The sequence below is a fragment of the Rhea pennata genome, chromosome 5, assembly GCF_028389875.1.
Source record: "Rhea pennata isolate bPtePen1 chromosome 5, bPtePen1.pri, whole genome shotgun sequence".
Taxonomy (NCBI): Eukaryota; Metazoa; Chordata; class Aves; order Rheiformes; family Rheidae; genus Rhea; species Rhea pennata.
Window position 1 is genome coordinate 67,543,416 of NC_084667.1, and position 20,033 is coordinate 67,563,448.

A 20,033-nucleotide genomic window follows, 5' to 3' on the forward strand; every position below is an offset into this window, starting at 1 on the left:
AATTAAAGCTTAAATTATCTTTTTTAGGAGAATGAAGAACTTCTGTGATATTACAAAAAATTCTGAATTTTATTTTGGCAGAACTAAAGAAAAAACTGTTTATCTACATTGCAGTAAAAACAATGATTTTTTTTTCTTCATATAATCATCAAATACATAGCAAATAAAACAGAATGCAGGTACCGAGTATCAAGCAACTCCGGGCGGGAGAGCCCCGGAACAGCGAGGGCTCCCCATGACCGCGGCGGCGCCCGGCTATTCCGGCGGCCGGGCCCGCGTCCCCGGCCGGAGTCGAGTGAAGCTCCTTCCCCTCCCTCCTCCCCGTCCCCAGCACGGGTCTCCAGGCGTCACCGCCTCACGCTGCGCTGAGGAAACGTTGGAGAGGAAGGGGAAAAAACTGCTGCAAGCACCAAAAAAGATGCACTTAAATAAACATTCTCTCTCCTCCTCGTCTTCCCAGTAAACACAGCAACGGTCACTTTTTGCATATAGGTTTAAATACTGCTTTGAGTGACCGAGCAGCAGAAAGTAGCCCCTTGGAAAGACTTAGTTGCCGAACATGAACGATTACTATTTTGGGACACCTTTTACAAGAATGTTTATTCATATTAAAGCAGAAACCAATTCATAAATGCTTTTATACATGTGAATGTCTGTAAAAGACAGTATGGAACAACTCAAAAAGAAAAAGGCTGCCAGAACGCTCCTCACTGAAGTCTGCGGTAACTTTTACAGAGTTCGTGGTCCCTAATATCTCCCCACCCTCCGTTTTTCACATGAGGGGAAAGGGGTGCCATAGAGTACCTTTTACTGACACTCATCGTTTCGGGGAACAGGTACTGTTGGTTGCTGTTCAAGAGCGAGTCGATTTTGGCACTCTGGGTGGACGGCCTGCAGGATTTCTTGTGGTGCATGCCACAGTCCCCAGTATGGAAAATCCTGGGGATTTCGGGTACTAGCACCTTCCAGAACTTTGGAAGACAAGAGACAGTCAAATGCTGCAGAGTCCAGTCCCAGTTATAGTCATCGTAAGTGCAGAAGGCGTCCGTGCACTCGATGAGCTGCTGGTAGGTGTCTCTGCCGAAGGCCATGCCCATGTTGTGCTCGGTGGACTTCCACGTCTTCATCTCCACCTTGTCGGCCCGGCCGGCGAAGCCGCCGCGCACGAGGCTGTAGCTGCCCAGGGACACGATCTGGCACTCGGGGCACTCCTGCCCGCGCAGGGCCCACAGCTTTTTGAGGACGTGGTAGAAGTCGGGGGCCAGGTAGTGGTCCTCCTCCAGGAAGAGCACGGGCCCGGCGTGCTCCCGCAGCGCCCGCACCCGCTCCCAGACGAAGTGCAGCTTCCACCACCAGTGGTGCTTGGTCTGCGAGAAGCGGGCCTCGCGGTAGTGCCCGAAGGAGTCGGGGTACTCGGCGTTGATGCAGCCGAGGCGCAGCGCCGCCGCCTTGCTGACGTCGCGGGGGCAGTCGCGGGGGTCGTGCCCGGGGAACTCGCGGGGGTAGAGCTGGATGCTGAAGGGGAAGAAGACCTGCAGCACGGGGCAGAAGTCCACCTGGGCCGCCAGGCGGTTGAGCTCCTCGGCCCAGAGGTCGTGGCTGAGCACGAGCAGCACGTTCTCCACGCCCGCCGCCCGCCGCAGCGACGCCAGCAGCAGCCGCAGGTGCTCGGCGCGGTCGTGCACCTGCACCACCAGCACCACGTCGGCGGCGGCGGCGGCGCGCGGCGGGAAGCGGCCCGCGTTGCGCACCGGCTGGTCGAAGTTGAGCCGGTAGACGAGCGAGCGGTAGCGCAGCGTGTCGTTGGCGGCCGCCGGCGCCGCCGTCGAGGCGTTGGCGGCGGGGCGGCGGGCGCTGGCGGCGGGCGGCGGCGGCGGCGCCTCGCTGGCGCCGCGGGGCCGCGGCGGTTCGGCGGTGCCGCCGCCGCCGCCTCCGCGCGCCGCCTCGCGCCGCCGCCGCCCGCGGCCGTTGGTGCCCCAGAGCGCCAGGGCGCAGGCGGCCAGCGCCAGCGCCAGCAGGAAGACTTTGCGCTTGTAGACGCGGAGCCTCATGGTCCCCGCCACCGCCGGCGGCGGCCCTCGCCCCGCCGCGCCTAGCTCATGGCGGCGGAGGCACCGGCGCGGCCCGGCCCGGCCGCCGCCGCCGCCGCCGCTCCCGGCTCCGCTGAGGCGCTCGCGCTGTCACGGCGCGCGACGCCGCCGCCCCGCCCCGCGCCCCGCGCCCCGCGCGCCGCGCACACGTTCCCTCACGCCATTGGCCGCCCGCACCGCCGCCGCCGCCCCATTGGCCGCCCGCCCCGCCACTCGCGCCCGCCGCCCCGCCCCCCGCCCGCCCGCCGGGCGCAGCATGATGAGCTGCCGCCGCGCTCCTCCCCCCCCCCGCCCGCCCCACGCGTGTCGCCCGGCCACGCCCCCCCCCTCCCGCGCCCGGGGCGGGTCTGAGCGCTGCGGCCGGGGCTGCCCCGAGCGCAGGAACCTCGGCAACGTCCTTCCGGGCTGCGCCTCACCGCGCGACGCGGCGCGATCCGCCCGGCGCGGGTGGCCGCGGCGTGGGGGCGGCCGCGGCCCCTCCTGCCTCGCTGCCTGTTCTTGGCGACCGTCAAACCGGGCCCCGGCCGCGAGCAAGGGAAGCGAAAGACCGCGCGGCGGGCGGACGCGTCTCCCGTCGCGGCCCCGATTCACTGCTCCCAGCAGGCTGGCGCTACCCCGCCTCTGCGGGGCTGTGCTGTTCACGCCGGCACCAATACGTGTCGGTTTGAGGCTTTTTTAAAGAAAAGTTTGGGGGTAGTTTTAACATCGCTGCTCATTTCCATAACTGTAAATATTTCTTTCCCAGAGAAGGTCGCCTGGCACTCGACAGCCGGGTGCAGTGCCTTGCACAAGCCTGGGCAGGACCGGGAATTGAAACGTGGCCTCGCTGGGCACAACAGAACGCCCCTGTCTTACACGGGCGTTGTGGGGATAAGCCAAGTAAAAGGAGGAGAATCCTCTAATCTGCCCCTAGTCCTGTTTACGGTAGCATTCAGAAACCGCAAACTAAAATCTGCCATCAAGGACTGTTCCCAGTCCCCCCTTCAGCCTGGACAAGACTAACAAATACATGTTTCAACTGCATTTAAAAAGCATCTCACATTAGGCGGAGCGCCCTTTACTTAAATTCACTGCGAGAGCTCGTCCGCTGTTTTCATCAAATGGGAATAAGCCCTGCAGCATTTGCCTGCGCAAAGTCAAAGGCAACCCGTGAACTTCTTGGGCACAACACTAACAAAAGGGACTGGCGGGAAACTTCCACGCGTAGGATGTTTTTAATGACATGTAAGATAACCAAACCGCGCTCTTCTTTCGCCATCTCTAACTGCTCTTGGAGCTGCTTCCGCACACGCGAGCTGGCCGCCCGCCCCAGTAAACGCGGCGCAGAGCTGCAGAGCTGACCGAAGTTGGGCCTCAGCGCCGCCACTGATGTCGCGCTGGCAAGCCAAGGGAAGCAGCTGGAGACGATGCTCCTCCACACGGCTCAGAAGGAGGAGGGCTCCTGCAGCAACGCTCCTCGCTCGCGCTTCTTCTGGAAGTAGTGCTTTAGCTTGGTCTAACTTGGAGGAACTGCTCCAGCTCTCGGCTGCTTCGCCACCTCCCGGCTGGATGACGAGGGTGCAGGACACGGCGGGGGGAGCGCCCAGCAGGGACCCTCGGCACCTTGCTACCTCCGAGATAAAGCCAAGGCCAGAGAACTTCACTCTACTGACACAGATGTTTTGCAGCAGCGATAAATCCTGTTTGCCAGGACCACCGGCATTTCAAAAGCTAACTTGGCTGGAACGGATACCCATAGGAAAGAAGGGGCATCATAAACCTCTCCAACTCCTACTCTTGGCTGTACGACTTCCCTTTCCCTCCTCTTTTCTTGAAAGGTAGGGAAATGAGGAGCATGAATAGCTCCTCTGCATATTTGACCCCTGTGGGGAGAGATCACAGCCCACCAGCTGCATTGCTAGAAGGCACTGGGATACTAAAGCAGTAGATGCTGGGGAAGAACCTCTGCAGAAAAGGACTCCAGCACTTTACTGCATCAACGCTGTAGTTTCACGGGATTACAGGATGCCAAGTCAGTTCTGACAAAGAAATCTGCTTCAGAGATAATTGCATCCCAGTGTCCACACATGGAAGAAAAAAAAAAAGCAGCAGTATGAGCAGAAGCAAGATATTCCCAGACAAAAATCCCTTTCCTACAGTTTACAGCCTGTTTTTCATTATAAACTCTATGCTATTCCTCTTCACATTGGCCTCTAACCTCCGCCTCCACCCCAGCTGATTACTGCTCTGCGCGCAACAGGCCTTGGATGGGGCCTCAGCCCATGCTCTCCCTAACTCTATCTAACCGCTCATGTACTTGGCTGCGCAGGTGCACAGAATCTGCCTCCGGAAGGTGCTCAGCAACTAGAACACCTCCGCCTGGGACTGTAAAATTCCTCGCGAGTCCCACAGGAGGCCAAGCTGCTGTCTACACTGCTTCTCTCCTCTTAATCATGCACTCCACTTAAGGGGTATTTTTTCCAAATGAGTAATCTTCAGGCTGCTGCAACCAGGACAGGAATTCTCTCACTTTACAACAGAATCACCATATGGATATTTAAAATCATCTAGGTTTAGTTCTATAACACTTTCAGAAGATTAGTGTTGAGGTAAATGGGTGTAGTTGGCTTTTTTTGCTTCACAAATTTTATGTAGTTGAGGAAAAACATAAAAAAAAAAAGATTAACCCAAATCTTCCTTCAGTTACTTAAAAGGTACTTTAATGCTTTATAAATCCTGCATGAAAAGAACAGGATCAAGTTATTTTGACATTCAAAAGCAGTTTTAATGACACTCAGTATTTCTAGAATAACATGGAAGGTTCTTCTTCCTCAAGAAGAGTGTCTCTTGGCCTTGCCACAGCCAATGATTTTCTTTCAGAGTGAAGCCCTTCAGTAAGCTTGCTTCAGTATTTCTTTCCGCTGTGAGTGTTTGGATCATGAAGAATTTCAGATTGACGATTTGTAGAATTAAAGAGAAGATCATGTTCCAATAGATGTTAAGTGATACCTGCAAGTTTGTATAGTCTTTGTACTGTGCATTCAGCAGCCTGCTTTCAGACTGCTCCTCACTCTGTACGTTACATTTAGTTGTAATCTGAAGCCCTGTCTGATCTAGATTTGCACTCAGTAGCTACAGATGTCTTGCAATTACCTGTAGTTTAAATGGGAAAACAACAGTGGTATATTTTTCCAGGACTTGAAGAGATGCAAGATGTGTAACTCATTCCTGGGCGGTCAGCGCTGCTTCAGAAACCAGTATTATGTGCCTTCTCCAAGCTATCACATGTTCCAGTGCATAGGATGCCTAAAGATTTTTGTTCTACATACAGTGTTTGTCCCGTGCTGTTTCTATACTTCAGCCATGGACCAGCTGACAAGACTGGGAAACAAGGGTGCGGATATGCTAAGTATTTCAGTATCTTCACCAGGACAAAGGCCTGGAGCTAACTCCTAGAATACACCAAATAAGACATCCATTAGAGAAAACAATTCACATAAACATTTAAGGGTTTCAAAATTTAATAAACTGACGCAGTGAATAATTCAAGAATCTTTAAAATGTGAGTTCAGAAACAAAGTTCAGACCACATATTTAGAAAAGATAATTCTCATATAACAGAGAGATACAAAACAAAAACAATGCTGGCCCTGCTTGAAGGGAAATGTTATACACAACTTAAAAAAAGAGCACCTGAATAGCATGGCCAGTTTTGAACTACTGACACCGTAATTTCTTCTCAGAGCAGCCTACCAAGTTGCTGTAGAGTAGAACAACCTGGGAAGATTCCAGTCCAGTGATAAAGTCAATGTAATCCTCTTCTGTAGGCAGAGTTCATAGCTTCAAGTGAATAGTAAGCAAGGAAGTATGATCTATGCTAGGAAATAAAAATTCACCCACCTTCCTTTTGGGAAGGAGAAACCACTTGCTCCATAAAACAAAGAAAACTGTCATGATCCTTTGAACAAAGTCATAGTTATAGGAAAAAGAAAGCAAAATAAATTCTAAGGAAGATTCATTCTAGCTAAGAACCATTTTTTATTCCAACAAGATACTAGTTATAGAGAAACAGTCAGACCATCACATCAGGCTCACAATACCTCCCCACTGTTAAGACTGACATTTGCTATCGGTAGCAAATGCTCTATGACAGCTCTCTGTTTCACAATAGCACAGGTAGGTAACAAAACACAAAATGATTTCAGACTCCATCACTGGACAGAACTTCCAGTAGAGCTTTTGCACTTGTTAGTGGTCACCCATTACCTTGCAGGTACCTGTCTAAGAACTGGGAATAGCAGTCTAGAGAACAGAAGTAGCAGATTATGGGTGCTTCTGTACCTCCCATGTTATCCACAAGGACCACAGTGTGAGCTACGTGATGCAGATTCATGGTCATTGTGATTTGAATGAAGCTGCTTAGACAGGCACTTCCACACTGGCATGTTTTAGCCACTTGCAGATCTTCACAAAGGTGAGAAGGAAGGAGATGACAACCATAAGGGATTCTGTTGAACAAGAGAAGCAAGCATGAATTCACTACAAAATTAACTGATTTTAGTCAAACATTGTGACATGCCATATGCACTAGTCGAGGGGGAAAAAAATGTCGTTTCAAGATCATGTAAAAAGGCAAAACTGAAATTTTGGCACTAGCAATATCAAACTAGTTAGAAATTAAAATGCCATTTTTCAGGATGTCCACAAAAACTACACAAGCACATTACTAACCAAGAAGCAACAAGAATCTGACCTCCAGAAGACATCGTAACAAGAACCAGGGAGGTTGTTGTGTTTCACCCTGGCCTGCTGAGGTACCCACAATCTACTCTGCACTCTCTAAAATGAATAAGCGGTAGTATCATAAATACACTGTATCTGAAGAGTGAACTGGCAATAAAAATTAGTCTTTCTACAGTAGTGTTACATCACAGACAACAAATTAAGGTTCTCTGTTAACATATCTATCTTCTCCTCCATCACACCAGGAATGAAATTTCATGACAAGAACAAAGAAACCACTTAAAAAAAAAAATCACAGATGCACAGCATTGTGTTTAGGGTATAAAATAAAGAATTTCCCTGATCTATTCTGTACAGTTAACTTTCTTTTAAAATATGGACTGTCACTCAAGACTCACCAAATAGGTCTCACTAATTCATATCCAGGCTACACTTAAAATATTCCTCATTCTTTCTACACACTATCTTTCACATAGCTAAGACACCTGTGGATTTTTCCTCTCCACCTGTTCCAAGACATCTTTTTTTCTGGTCACGACAAACACAATCACAGCCCTTGAACTTGCCCAAAATACCCCATGAAGATTATTTTCCAAACATTTGCTTTTATTGTGTGATCCAGCCTTCTATTTCCTTTCTTTCTCCAGGCTTTTATAAGCTATTGTCACTTCTATTACTTACCGTTGCCAACTTCTGGTGCCTAGTTTTTGATTCTTTTTAAGGTAATCAGTTATGCTTAGCGAGTCCCCTGCATCTGACAAGCCACTGGAATGAATGCACAAAACTGCCCTCCTTACCCTCTCAAATGCTCCTGTGCTGTAACACCTTTGGAAACCTCAGCAACAATGAGGCTGCTGGAGAGCGAAGACTCCTCTGACCAGTGCTGTTTCCTTATGATCACAGAGCGGTGGGCAAGATCCCTTGTCTTACAGGGACTCTTGGAGCAGAGCACCTTTTTCATTCTGCATGGTGGGGTGGGGTTTTTTTTATTTATTTTTTTAACAACACTTGCTATACTGGGGTCCAGGGCTAGGTTAATGACTAGGTATCATCAGATCCTCTGGTAAAGTAACTGAGCACCAAAATCCGATCAGTGGGGAGGCATTATATTCTCTAGAAAAACAGGCACTCTGATCATATTTGTATCAGAACCACTGCAATTTATATTAAAGACTGGAAAGGAGGCATACGAATTTTGATTATCACTCTGTATTAAACTCAGCTGGGTCAGAAGTGGAGAAGATAAGAACCAGCTCGCTCAGCTTATTTCCAGGGTGTGCCCCACATGCCTGTAGACACCTTTAACATGAACTTCCGAGCAATTAACCATTAACCCAGGATCCTGGGGCTCTCCCCATCTCTAAGGCAGGAATAGGCAAGGAACATAGATTGTGAGAACATCAAGTCTGTCTCTCACTCCCTTTTTGTATCCATGACTCTTTTCCATCTTTTCTTTTCCTTTTCACCCAGGAAAACAGTGTGGGAGTACAACCAGATGGTACTAGAAAATCACAGGCAGTGGCATGTAGGCAAAGCTATGCAAGTGATGTGGGGGAAGGAGAGGGGAGAAAACCAGATAAGCAGCAGCCTGGCAAGGATATAGCTTATTTGGCAAAGCAAGAGATGTCAGTAATTTTAAAACTACCTCAAAACTGGGCTTCTCTGCATAAACCAAAATACCCATACCTTACATAGGAGGAAACTAGCAGTTCAAGCAAACCTTAAGTAATGAGAAACCTGCCCTAAGTAATGCCAACTGCAGCACGATGCTCCCCCTTTGAGAAGCCCCTCATAGTATCTTTCTAACACTGCTCAGCTTGTGTAAGGTGCCATTAAAAGCAGGGGCAGACTAGACAATGTCTGCAACTAGAAGCTGTCCTGTGGAAGGTAACCTTTTGCCAACACACTGTTTTCACATGTGAAAGGTTAGCTGCAGGCTAACAGATTTTTCAGTCCAGTGTGCTCTAATGCAAACACAAGATGAGGGACAGCATGAATCTCCAGGCAAAGGCCCAATACAAATTATGATCTGTATCACAAAATCCACTATAACCTAAGTACCTACATATAAAATTCTGAAAGTGGTTCAGTGTCACAGAAACAGGTTCTCTTTTCCATGGCTGGGCAAAAATATTCTGTCGTGGTACTCTCTATTTTGTGAACTATAATATTTCCCTAAACACTCCCAAAATCACCAAGTTACTACAAGAACCTGCTTTATCTTGTATAATCAAGAGAGGAATTTAAAAGTGCAATTCAAGCATATTATAATATAGTTTATATATAGTATATACTATAGTATAATATAGTTTATAATACATGAAGGACAATTGCCATAAACAGGAAAAAACAAATCCGGAAAGTTTGGAGTTGACAGGTTTGAAATGGAGCAAATGACGTATGTACCAACCATAATACTCTTACCTGTAATTTACAGTTGCCCTTGCAGCACATTCTAATAAAGTCAATGGTATTTTCAGTTGTATGCTGGGAACAAGTGGATTAGACTGTTCAAAAGGATTTCCAAAGAGATCCAGGTTCTCAAGAGAGAGTTTCCTAAAGTCACTGGGCAAAAAAGGAAGTTTGTTTCGAGCAGCTGAAAGGAAGCGTAGGTGACGTAACTGGCCCATCTTGAATGGCAACCTAATCAACTCATTGTCATCAAGCTTTAAATTAACAAGTTCTTGCAGCTGGCAAAACTGAATTGGAAGTGCTTTAATTTTGTTTTGGCTGAGGTCCAAGAACTGAAGAGATTTCTGAAGGGTGGAGTTGCACAGAGCAACACTGAATGACTCCAGGTGATTGTTGTGTAAATTAAGCTCCTGAAGACAGATCAGGTCACCAATAGTAGCTGGCAATTGCTTAATATGATTATGACTCAAGTCTAGTTTTCTGAGTTTCTTTAAACAAAGTACACGTGTGTCAATTCGAGCAAGCTTGCAGTATGAGGCTTGGAGATGTTCTAGGGAATAAGGAAAGTTTTTGGTGAGAGGATAGTCCCTTCTCGATGTTATGATCATCTTTGTTTTAGGTTTTTCAACTTCTGAGGTCTTCGCTGGTACCAGAGCTGACAGGGGGAGCGCTCCAATGTCAGTACCTTGGTGAGCCAGTCTCACAGCTGAAAGGAAATTCTTTAAATTGCTGGCATTTGCCTACAAAAAAACCCCAACAAATGTAAAATTAGAGTTCATTATTCTTAGATTTATTGTAACACTTTCTGAACTATTTTGTACCATATATGTATCATGAAATACTGAGTCAGAAGGGCAATGAAATGGGAAAGGGAAGCATAATTCAGGCTTACTTGGTTGATATGCCATTTATGGTATTTAAGAACAAATGATATGCAATTTGAATGAGTTCATTTGAATAAGCTCTTTGAATGACCTAGATCAGATGAGCTGCACTGCATTACTCAGAAAAGGAACAAAGCGCAGAGTTAATTGCTGAAAATAAAGTACTGAAAAAAGTCTGATGCACTGCAATCTTTCCAAACTACAACACGATAAAGCAACAGCTTACAGAAACACACGCCGAGAAGGCACAGATCTAAAGTTTGAGGCAATCATTTCTGAAAGCTGCTAGGAAGGAAAAGCATGGGATCTGGTTTGAATTTGCATGTAAAATAGGTGGAAAGCTTTAAGGCAGGTTAAGGAAGTGCTTCTGGTCACATGAAGCACTGTCTGGTTGTGCCAGCCCCAAAGAGGAGGATAATTATTTTCAGTCATTCTGTGACCAACTTTGCTTTAGACAAGACACAGTATAATGGCAGAAAAGACAGTCAAATTAATGAAAGAGCAGATGACTTCTATTTTAAATAAAGATCAAGCAAAGCTGTGTTACATTTGCTGTACTGATATAATTAAGTTTAGGAACAGCAAGGTGACCAAATATTTCTCTTTAAAATTTTAAAATTTCCCAATAAGTATCTACTCCAACTGGCAACTGACAGACATGAAACTATAAGGAAATTTTGAAATAAAAAGCAGAATATATCCATACAACTAAAATTGATCCCTCAGTGCAGGAAAAAAAAAATTCTTGGAGTTTTGGCACAGTGCTGAGAGTCAGGAGGTTTTCCTGAATAGGCTTGCCCAAAACCTGATGACACCCACTGCTGCACCTAAAAGACAACCCTTCTCCTGACTGTATTTGTCTATACCAAATTCCACAGGGTGCAAAACTAGCTCACGTAATACACTGGAGGTGCCTAGCACAGTACACAATGATCTTGGAGATTTCTAGATGCTAATGCAATGTAAATAAAGACAATGAAGGTCAAACATATTTGACTGCATGGCTAACCTAATGACTAGCCTTCTTAATCATCCCACGCACCTCTGTTCCCTAACTCCTGATGTGATATCTTCCAGAGATACAGAAATTACACCTTGTTCTTATCAAGGTTCAATATGTCAGCCAAACTACACTAAAACACTTAGCTATGGGACTCCTCCCAGCTACAGGCAGATTTCCGCACCTTTCCAAGGGCAAAAGCAGCTAAATAAATTTGAACATGAGGGGCAAAAAGATCTGTAAAGACCAAGTAGAAAGGATAACAGGATGCTAGAACTGAAGTTACAGGCACTATTTCTCTGCTCTCAGAGTGCGAGACACAACAGAAACCTGTTTTTGGAGACAAAAATCTCTAAGATAAGTTTTCACTATTTATGTCTTTTTAAGATAGGACTACTTTGTATTCTGGAGCCTTAAGGCAAATTTTCTCTGCAATACCTATAGCAAAGAAAATATATCTGGAAATCCATGAGAATATGTTCAAAAATTACCAGGGTGCACCTACAAAAAAGGCGAAGAATTAGTTGGAAATGCTTATGAAAGAATTTCCTGCCACTACTCTGGCATCTCAACAACAACAAAGATGCTGCGAAAATAAGTTAATACGCGTTGATGCCTTACAAGTCTCCTGTTTCAGAGTTAAATGAAGGATGACAGGGCAATTGGACATTGCAGGGACTTAACAGGCCTTGCACGACATGCAGCAGGTACAGGCCTGCTAAAGGGGAAAAAAACCGCAGTGAGTATTATTTTAGCTCTGGCATTAAATGTTTTAGAGCAGCATTTCTTAACTTAATTTCTGATGTGGCTGAATGCAGCAAATGCACACTACCTGGCAGACTACTAAGAGTGGAGTTTTGCATGTTAGTTGCACACAACCAACATAGTGATATCTGAGTATTTCTTTTCTACAAAGCTTTTTTCAATCTCTTTGAGATTTTAGATACCCTTCTATAATGAAATTATGAGACTAGCAGAAATGACAAATAAAAATTACCAATCATCTTGAACTCTGATTTCAGTTTTTGGAGAGTTAAAGAGCATCACTGGCTTTTGAAGAATTTAGTAATTTTTTATGGAGCTTTACAGTATGAGGGTGAGCCTGTACTCACAAAGCAGCTAATATGGCTTCTTTGTAAGAACTCTAAACAGCTTTATAGAAGGTCAAAACTCTAACTCCTGTTTTACTAGAGTCTACTGAGAATAATGCTAGTATGCTCTTCACAACAGTTTGTTCAAAGTCCAACTTTTGGCTTCCCCCTCTTCAGAAATGCTGAAAGAACCTAAAACAATAACGTATTCTGGATCTAACGCAACGCCTGTGATTTTTTTCTGCAAGATACAGAGTACATTTGCTTCTTCCAAGACAAAGTTAATTAAACTGAATTTAGAAACACATTGCTGCTTTTATATTTAAGTCTATAATGTGAACCACTCGTTTCATCAATTTAAGGCCACTTCCTACCATAGCCTTCCTTCTCATAGAGACAAGACTTTTCCAGATCATGACATCATGCCAGATTCTGCCAAATCTCAGACTACCACATTATATCCAGACACTGCTTTTATTACCAATAAAATAAGTGCTTTTCTTTTTTCTATCAGGTCATGTTTTTCTTTTCAGAAGGTCACAGTCCTAAGTACTGATTCATTTACCTTATTTCTCAAGCAGATCTTGTAACCTGCCCTGAGTTCTCTTCCAATGTGGAAAGACTGTCGTCAGTGCCTGTTGCAACTGCAGTTGAGACACATCTTTTGCATTTCCCCTCAGACAGGCTCTTTGAGAAAACAATCTCAAACCGCCTTTAGAAGAATATGCTTAATCATTCAAGATTACAGCTACTTGGTATGACATCATTGAAATTATCACAAAATATCCTTCAGATCAAAGAATCATAGTCATGACAGAAAATCAAAATGATTTCCCAAACAAAAAAATTAGTGTAATTTATACAGCCTAACTCTAAACTTGCAGAAAAGCAGTCCTACTTTCCTTTCTTATAACAAGGTTGCAAAAGATTATTGGAAAAGGCACAGAAAAAAAAACAACATAAAAATTGAACACCAATGTGTGGCTTTTTTTGGTGAATTGAGAACAAATAAAAAGCATCTTTATACATTAACAACATTCAAATATTTCCTGTCAGCTGCAAATGAACACATTGGTGACCTCTACTGTTAGCTAAGCATTAAACCAAGACAGTGATAGTACTGCTGTTCTGTACCATACATTTCTAGCTTTGAACCCCACACTGGGTGTATAGGAGAATAGTTTTACAAAGATTTGTTATGTAGGGCTTACAGCTAAAGATATGGAGGATCGGACAGATGAAAAAGTTATTTTTTTCTTCAAATTGGAAAGGCAGAAGAATGTGAAAGAAGTGAAAACCACGATGCATCCTATCAAAGCAGCTGGGCTCAGCTTTCCTTGTACAAAATGTAAACTTCCCTCTACCACCCTTCCCTTCCCTTCCTTAGCCTCCCTAATGAGCTAAGCTCCTTTCGGCAGCCCGCTTCACACCTCATACCCCACAGCGGCGGCAGCTCGAAGGCGGCTGCTGAGAAGAGACCCGGTACCGCTTGTGGGGAAGACCGGAGGCCGCGGGGGACGCACCTTGCTCAGACAGACGTCCACGGCGGGCTCCCGCAGGCGCACGGTGGCCTTGCCCTCCTCCACGAACCGCGTGAAGAACCGCTCGATGTTCTCCTGCACCTGCGGGGCACGAGGGGCCGGTGAGGGGCCGCGGCGGGACGCCGAGCCCCCCAACCCGCGTTCCCACCCCCCTCCGCACCTTGTATCGCGCGCCGGCCCGGTCCCGCGCCGTGCACACCATGAGGTAAACGCTGCCGCCGCCGCCGCCCCGCGCCCGGCCGGGCTGGCGGCCCAGCGAGAGGAGCGCCCGAGTGCCGCGGCCGCGGCCCCGCAGCCCGCAGCTGGGCAGCAGCCGGCTCACCACCTCCACCTCGCACTGCAGCCGCATCGCCAACGGCCCGCGCGCGCGGCGGCGGCGGCGGCGGCGGCGGCACCGGCACTGACACCGCCCCGGGGCCTTCGGCGCCCAACGGCCGCCGCACGCAGGCGCCCGCCGCGATGCCTGACCGCTCCGCGCGGCAGTCGGGGAAAGGAGGGAGGCTGGAGCGGCGGCTGCGCAGGCAGCGCGCGGGCAGCCCGCGGCGCCGGGGCCCTCAGCGCGCGGGCCGGCGGCCGCTGCCTGCGGCGGGGGCGCCCCCTGGAGGTGGCGGGGGGGGGCTGCGGGGCGGGAAAGGGCGGGGCGGCGGGTGTGAGGGAGCGCGGGGAGCGGGGCGGCGAGGGGGGCGAGGGGACGCGGGGAGCCGGGGGGCGGCTGTGAGGGGATGGGGGCAACTGGGGGATGACAGGTGTGAAGGGACAGGGGGAGCCGGGGGGCGGCTGTGAGGGGATGGGGGCAGCTGGGGGAGGGCAGGTGTGAAGGGACACGGGGAGCCGGGGGGCGGCTGTGAGGGGACGGGGGCAGCTGGGGGATGGCAGGTGTGAAGGGACACGGGGAGCCGGGGGGCGGCTGTGAGGGGACGGGGGCAGCTGGGGGATGGCAGGTGTAAAGGGACAGGGGGAGCCGGGGGGCGGCTGTGAGGGGACGGGGGCAGCTGGGGGATGGCAGGTGTGAAGGGACACGGGGAGCCGGGGGGCGGCTGTGAGGGGACGGGGGCAGCTGGGGGATGGCAGGTGTGAAGGGACACGGGGAGCCGGGGGGCGGCTGTGAGGGGACGGGGGCAGCTGGGGGATGGCAGGTGTGAAGGGACACGGGGAGCCGGGGGGCGGCTGTGAGGGGACGGGGGCAGTTGGGCAGGTGTAGTTGCCCCCAGGGTGGTGTACCATGGCTGTACAACACATTGCGGCAGGTGTAGCATGCCAGAGAAGCCTGTGCGGGGTGTGAGTGCTACAGTGCACGCAGCTACACGGCACACTGTGGCCTTTAAAAACACCCCCCTGCACAGTGTGACCCCACACCAGAGCAAATGGCGAATGGCACCGTACCATCACGCCAGCCCCAAGCTCCCGAGCCGGGCATGGAAGAGCTGCCGAGTTCAGCATCAGGCCCTTGCACCCCACAGCAGTCGAGCATGTACCCGGAGGAAACGAGAGCACGCAGACACCCCGGGCCCTGCTGGGCCTGTGGGAGCACCGTCTCTAGAGCTGACTGGGTGCACGTATGTTATTTAGGTGTCAATTGTTACAACAGGCAAATTGGGCAGTTTGTACAGCTGTAGTATGTAACACAGTAATACAGAGGTTTATAAGAAATCCTTCGGGGTATTCATTTACAAAGGCTTCCAGGATACGGCATCCAAACAGTTTCAGTGACAAAGCATCATCTTAGGTGTGAGGGGGTGATAGACGGTCCTTCCCTCGGACCTCTTTTCCCTGGCATGGTGGGACTGGAGCAGCTGAACGACGGCTTGTTGCAGGAAGAGGCTCAGAACAGGAAAGACAACCGCGGGAGTTCAGGAATAAAACTTGGGGGGAAAAACAGCTCTCTTCGTTCGTGGCGACATGCTCGTTATGTAATTTTTTTTTTAAAAAAGGCAGTATTTCACGCAAGGCAGCCTCGCTCGCGGTGCGTGGATGCGCCGCGGCGCCTCGGACACGAAGGAGAGTGCGGTACCGGCAGCGGCCGGCGGGAGGCGGTGCGGTACCGGCAGGGGCCGGCGGTCGGTACCGGTCGGTACCTGCGGGAGGCGGTGCGGTAGCCGCAGCGGCGGATGCGGAGTTCGGGGGGGAGACACAAAAGGGGGCGCGGGGGTGCAAAAGGCGTCGGGGTTTTGCTCAAAAAGAGCCCGCGTCTCTCTGTGTTGCCCAGGCTACGCTGCAGTGGCTATTCACAGGCGCGATCCCACTACTGACCGGCACGGGAGTTTTGACCTGCTCCGTTTCCGACCTGGGCCGGTTCACCCCTCCTTAGGCAACCTGGTGACCCCGAGCTCCCCGGGGATCACCATATTGATGCCGGCCTTAGCGCGGACACCCGCTCGGCATAGCGCACTGCAGCCCAGAACTCCTGGGCTCAAGCGATCCGGCGGGCTCAGCCTCCCGAGTAGCTGGGACTACAGGCGCGCGCCACCGCGCCCGGCGCCGGCCCAGCCGCCGCGCGACGCCTAGAGCCTCGCTCGCGCTGACGTCACGCCGCGGGGGGGGGGGGGAGGGACGGGGGGGGGCGGGGGAGGGAGCCGCACCGCGCACGCGCGGCTCTGCAGGCTGAGGGGGGAGGGTGTGTGGGGTGGGGTGCGTCGCGGTGCAGGCCGGGATGCGGGGCAGGGTTGATTAGCGCATGCGCGGGCCGCCATCTTTCTCTGGCGGCTGGGCGCGCGGCGGGCAGGCAGCATGGGTCACCAGCAGCTCTACTGGAGCCACCCCAGGAAGTTCGGGCAGGGCTCGCGCTCCTGGTCAGCGCGCGGGTGGCGGTTGCGAGCGGCGGCTGGGGCCCTCCCGCGCCCTGAGGGGGGTTGGGTTGGGGTGGGGGGGGACGCGGGGCGGGAGCGGGCCCCAGGCGGGATCCTTCCTCTCCCCTTTTCTTCGCGGCCGCCGCCATTAACGGCCCTGACGCGCTCTCGCTGTCTTCCTCCTCCGCAGCCGCGTGTGCTCCAACCGACACGGCCTCATTCGCAAGTACGGGCTGAACATGTGCCGGCAGTGCTTCCGCCAGTACGCGAAGGACATCGGCTTCATCAAGGTGAGCGCCGGCGCGGCGCCGGGAGGGGCGGCGTGGCCTTTCTCCGCTGTCGCCTCACGCCCTTCTCCCCTTTCTTGCAGCTGGACTGAGCGCCGGGGGGATGAGCCTGACGCTGGCAGCTCCTGCCGTTCCCCGGGGCCGCCGCGAGGAACCCACAGTGTTTCAGCATCATGCCACACAATAAATGGTCTCTGTGTCCCGTTGCCGTGTGTGCGTTTCCCTTCTGTAACGGTTCTGATGGCTGTGAGGTTTCCATCCTCTGCCCAGCTGCTCTGGAGGGTGGGAGCTGCTGTGAGCAGGCCTAACTGAGCCTGCCGTGGTGCTCTCAGCTTTCCCGTGCAAAGCCTGGTAGTTGAAGGAGTGCTGATGGTTGTGTGTTGGTGACATACAAGCCTTACTAATTGCCCCACTTCTCTGCCTCCTGGGGATGTAGTGCAGCACTGGGTTAAATCAATGTTTGTGTTCTTAAATACAGTGGAACTTTCTCCATTTTCTGTTCTATATAGCTTTCTATTTCATATAGCCACAGTACCTCTGTAGTGGAGAGCTTAAGGTTTGTGTCCAAGCCCCTCTTTTGTGCTGAAAGATCTAATCAGGATGTGTAAAGCTTTGAGGAATATTATGCTTAATATTGAATAAAATACAGGAGTAACAAAAGATAGATGCTGAGCTAGAAGCAGCATTTAGACAGTGTGTTTCCTGGGCTGGAGCTATAGTGTGTGATATGCTGGGCAGCTGGAATTGCCCCTTTTTCTGTAAATGTGGAAGGAAGAAAACTAAGGGCCATATGTAATATTACTGTATTATTCTCAAAACCTACACAAGACAAAGCTATGTGTTGAAAGAACACCTTCCACCTCACCTGGTACCTTCTGAAGTGTTCTCCCTCTACCCTTCTTGGATTATTTAATGAATAAAAATAAAAAGCTGAGCATGATGGGATAGTATTTAGAAGGGACTGGGAGCAAATTCACATACTGGCCTGGTGGCTGTGGTGTTTCTTTGCTGCTATTAAAGCCTAAGGTGAAAGCTTTAACACCTAATGGAAAGCACCTAAAGCTCCTAAGGTGTAAAAGATACTGCACCCTGAGCCTCATCCTCTGAGTACTTAACTCTGATCTGAAGGGTGGCTTGTCTGTTTGTCCTCTGAATCCAAGGCAATAGCTGGGTACCTGTTCAGGTTTCTGCAGTGACAGGAACAGAGGAGTGTCTCTGGGTCCTGGGGGCTGTGGGCATGTGCTCAGCACTTGGCCCTTGGGAACAAGCAGATGTTTAACATCACAGCTTTTGGCCTCTGGTGAGCTTTAACACTTTTTGTGAGGAACCTCTGGGGACGTGCAGCTGCTGAGCAGGGATCTGAGGTAAGTCTACAGCACAAACTGAAGGGCTGTGGGGATGATGCTAGGCTGATGCAGCTTGAAGGTTGACTGGCTGCTTTTTTTTTGTCCCCAGCTGACCAGATAAAGTTATACTGAGGTGCATGCTGCTGTGGTCAGTCAGCTGGTAACAGCATCAGGGGAATTGTTTGCAACTAATTTTGTAAAACTTTGATCAATACTTGGTAAGTAACAAAAAATAAACATAGATATGTGAGTTAAAGGACTGAGCCAGGTTAATATCCATTTACAGGTGTGTGTGTGTGTAAATGTACTATTTTAGTTTTAAGGGCTGTTGCAACTCTATTGCAAGTGAGCTAAATGCCTAGCTAACTACAAGAAGGGGACAGTTAATCCTGGGATACTAAATCAACTAATAGTTAAAGCCTGAACAAAATTAACGGTGGGCTGTAGGTCTGTTACTGCCCAGGGGACTCCAATCTTCCCTTTGTCTTGAAACAGTAATGCATTAGAACAAATTTCTTCAAAGTTCTGTACTTTCTACCAGTTTATCAGCACTTGAAATGTCATGCAGACTGCTTTTCATGAAAATACTGATCAAATACGGAGTGCTTGTTACAGCCTGACAAGATACTGCTTGAGAATCCTTTCCAAATTGTACTAGTTACAGCAAGACTTAGGGAAAAATTTCAGACATACCTTCAACCTATCAGCAAATTAGGTATTTGCTTGAGGTCCTTAGAAGCCCTTGCAGTTGTATTTTTTGTTCCTCTAGGCCTGAAGGGGAAAGCATTATATTCCCACTCAGACTTGCAGTTAACTGATGATGCAAACTGACAAATGGATTGATGATCTTTAGTAGCAGTAGCACTCATTCCCAATAGTGGAACTGAAACCTCCATTAACAAAAAAGCAAGTGTTTTGGAGCAAGTATTTAATGTTTCTTTGTTAATGCAAACTTTTGTGCTCCTACTGCTAAGTTTTCCAAGGCATGTTCTTTTTTTCTCCTTCTAGAAACTAACTAGACCCTTAATCTTTAAGGATATAAGCATGAAAATAGAGTAACACTAAAGTGAAAGCAAATACTAGAGAGTACTAAAGGAGTGGTCTCATCCTGTAGGTATGAAAACAGTTCTGGGTGAACAGAGCTACCAGCTGCATGGAGAATGGTAAGGCAATGAGAACCACTTTTGGAAAGTATTTAGAAGTAGGAGGAAAACCTAGGAAAGGAAGCTGTTAACAGTATAGAGACAAAATGATAATGAAAAGGGACAGAAGTTCATGCCAGTAAGAAAGCACAGTTTAAAAATATGTGTACTTTCCAGAGGCTGGGTTTGTGTATGGTGAAGTTGTGAGGAGGGAAACTTCTATTTTTTTGTAGTAGAAAGGTTTAATTCATGAGGATGGTTAAGTTCTCGGACAGGACTTGGAAGCTGTGGACTCTCAGTCCTTGGAGTCTTTTTGAAAACTTGACAAAGCCCTTAGCAATGTCATCTAACAAAAGTTAGCTCTACTTTGAGCAGAAGACTGGACTAGAGATCTCCAAATGTCCCTTCCAACCTGAATCTTTCTGATTCCAAGTCAAAAGATGTAGGAGTGGAAATCTGGTACCTGAATGTAAAGAGAAGTTCCTGGGAATTCGGCCAGCTACTTCTGATGTGTGAGGAATTCCAGAACACTGTTAAATATCAAGCTTGAAAAGTATGTAGAAGGTAGGGAATGATGCCTCCAGACAGAGGAGGCAGGGGATGTGGCTTGCCAGAACTATAGAAAAGTTTTGATACTATTCATATGGACTAGTCAAGCAGGCGGGAGTTCCAAGTGGGTCCCGGGAGGATCTTTTAATACCTTCATTCACAGTGGAGGAAAGGGCGTGATTA

At 49.3% G+C, this 20,033-nt stretch overlaps 3 protein-coding genes across 5 annotated transcripts; 1 reads left to right on the top strand and 2 right to left on the bottom strand.

The window, feature by feature from the left end:
• Positions 1-581: 581 nt before the first annotated feature.
• On the bottom strand, positions 582-2,132 carry MGAT2 (alpha-1,6-mannosyl-glycoprotein 2-beta-N-acetylglucosaminyltransferase). The gene has a single exon (XM_062577001.1). The coding sequence runs from the start codon at positions 2,049-2,051 to the stop codon at positions 708-710; it is 1,344 nt and encodes a 447-aa protein (XP_062432985.1). The 5' UTR covers positions 2,052-2,132; the 3' UTR covers positions 582-707.
• A 2,640-nt stretch (positions 2,133-4,772) lies between these two features.
• On the bottom strand, positions 4,773-14,124 carry LRR1 (leucine rich repeat protein 1). Of its 3 annotated transcripts, none has more exons than XM_062577819.1 (5): positions 13,901-14,124; positions 13,723-13,821; positions 9,237-9,964; positions 6,411-6,577; positions 4,773-5,521 (listed from the first exon to the last, which is right to left on the bottom strand). In XM_062577819.1, the coding sequence occupies exons 1-5, from the start codon at positions 14,087-14,089 to the stop codon at positions 5,493-5,495; spliced, it is 1,212 nt and encodes a 403-aa protein (XP_062433803.1). In that variant the 5' UTR covers positions 14,090-14,124; the 3' UTR covers positions 4,773-5,492. The 3 variants fall into 3 exon arrangements, with proteins under 3 accessions (XP_062433803.1, XP_062433802.1, XP_062433801.1); XM_062577818.1 differs by having other exon boundaries at positions 6,347-6,577; XM_062577817.1 differs by lacking the exon at positions 4,773-5,521 and having other exon boundaries at positions 5,573-6,577.
• Positions 14,125-16,417: 2,293 nt separating this feature from the next.
• Positions 16,418-17,019, top strand: RPS29 (ribosomal protein S29). The gene is made up of 3 exons (XM_062577226.1): positions 16,418-16,529; positions 16,717-16,816; positions 16,897-17,019. Exons 1-3 carry the CDS (start codon positions 16,468-16,470, stop codon positions 16,903-16,905), a joined length of 171 nt encoding a protein of 56 aa, XP_062433210.1. The 5' UTR covers positions 16,418-16,467; the 3' UTR covers positions 16,906-17,019.
• Positions 17,020-20,033: the final 3,014 nt, after the last annotated feature.

Bases quoted from the DNA above. Each gene is read 5' to 3' on its own strand.
- LRR1 (XM_062577817.1), bottom strand. From the start codon at position 14,089: ATGCGGCTGCAGTGCGAGGTGGAGGTGGTGAGCCGGCTGCTGCCCAGC. The intron at 13,822-13,900 runs GTGCGGAGGGGG...CGTGCCCCGCAG, and splicing joins GGGCCGGCGCGCGATACAAG to GTGCAGGAGAACATCGAGCG. The intron at 9,965-13,722 runs GTGCGTCCCCCG...GTTTTTTTGTAG, and splicing joins TGGACGTCTGTCTGAGCAAG to GCAAATGCCAGCAATTTAAA.
- RPS29 (XM_062577226.1), top strand. From the start codon at position 16,468: ATGGGTCACCAGCAGCTCTACTGGAGCCACCCCAGGAAGTTCGGGCAG. The intron at 16,530-16,716 runs GTCAGCGCGCGG...CCTCCTCCGCAG, and splicing joins GGGCAGGGCTCGCGCTCCTG to CCGCGTGTGCTCCAACCGAC.
- MGAT2 (XM_062577001.1), bottom strand. From the start codon at position 2,051: ATGAGGCTCCGCGTCTACAAGCGCAAAGTCTTCCTGCTGGCGCTGGCG.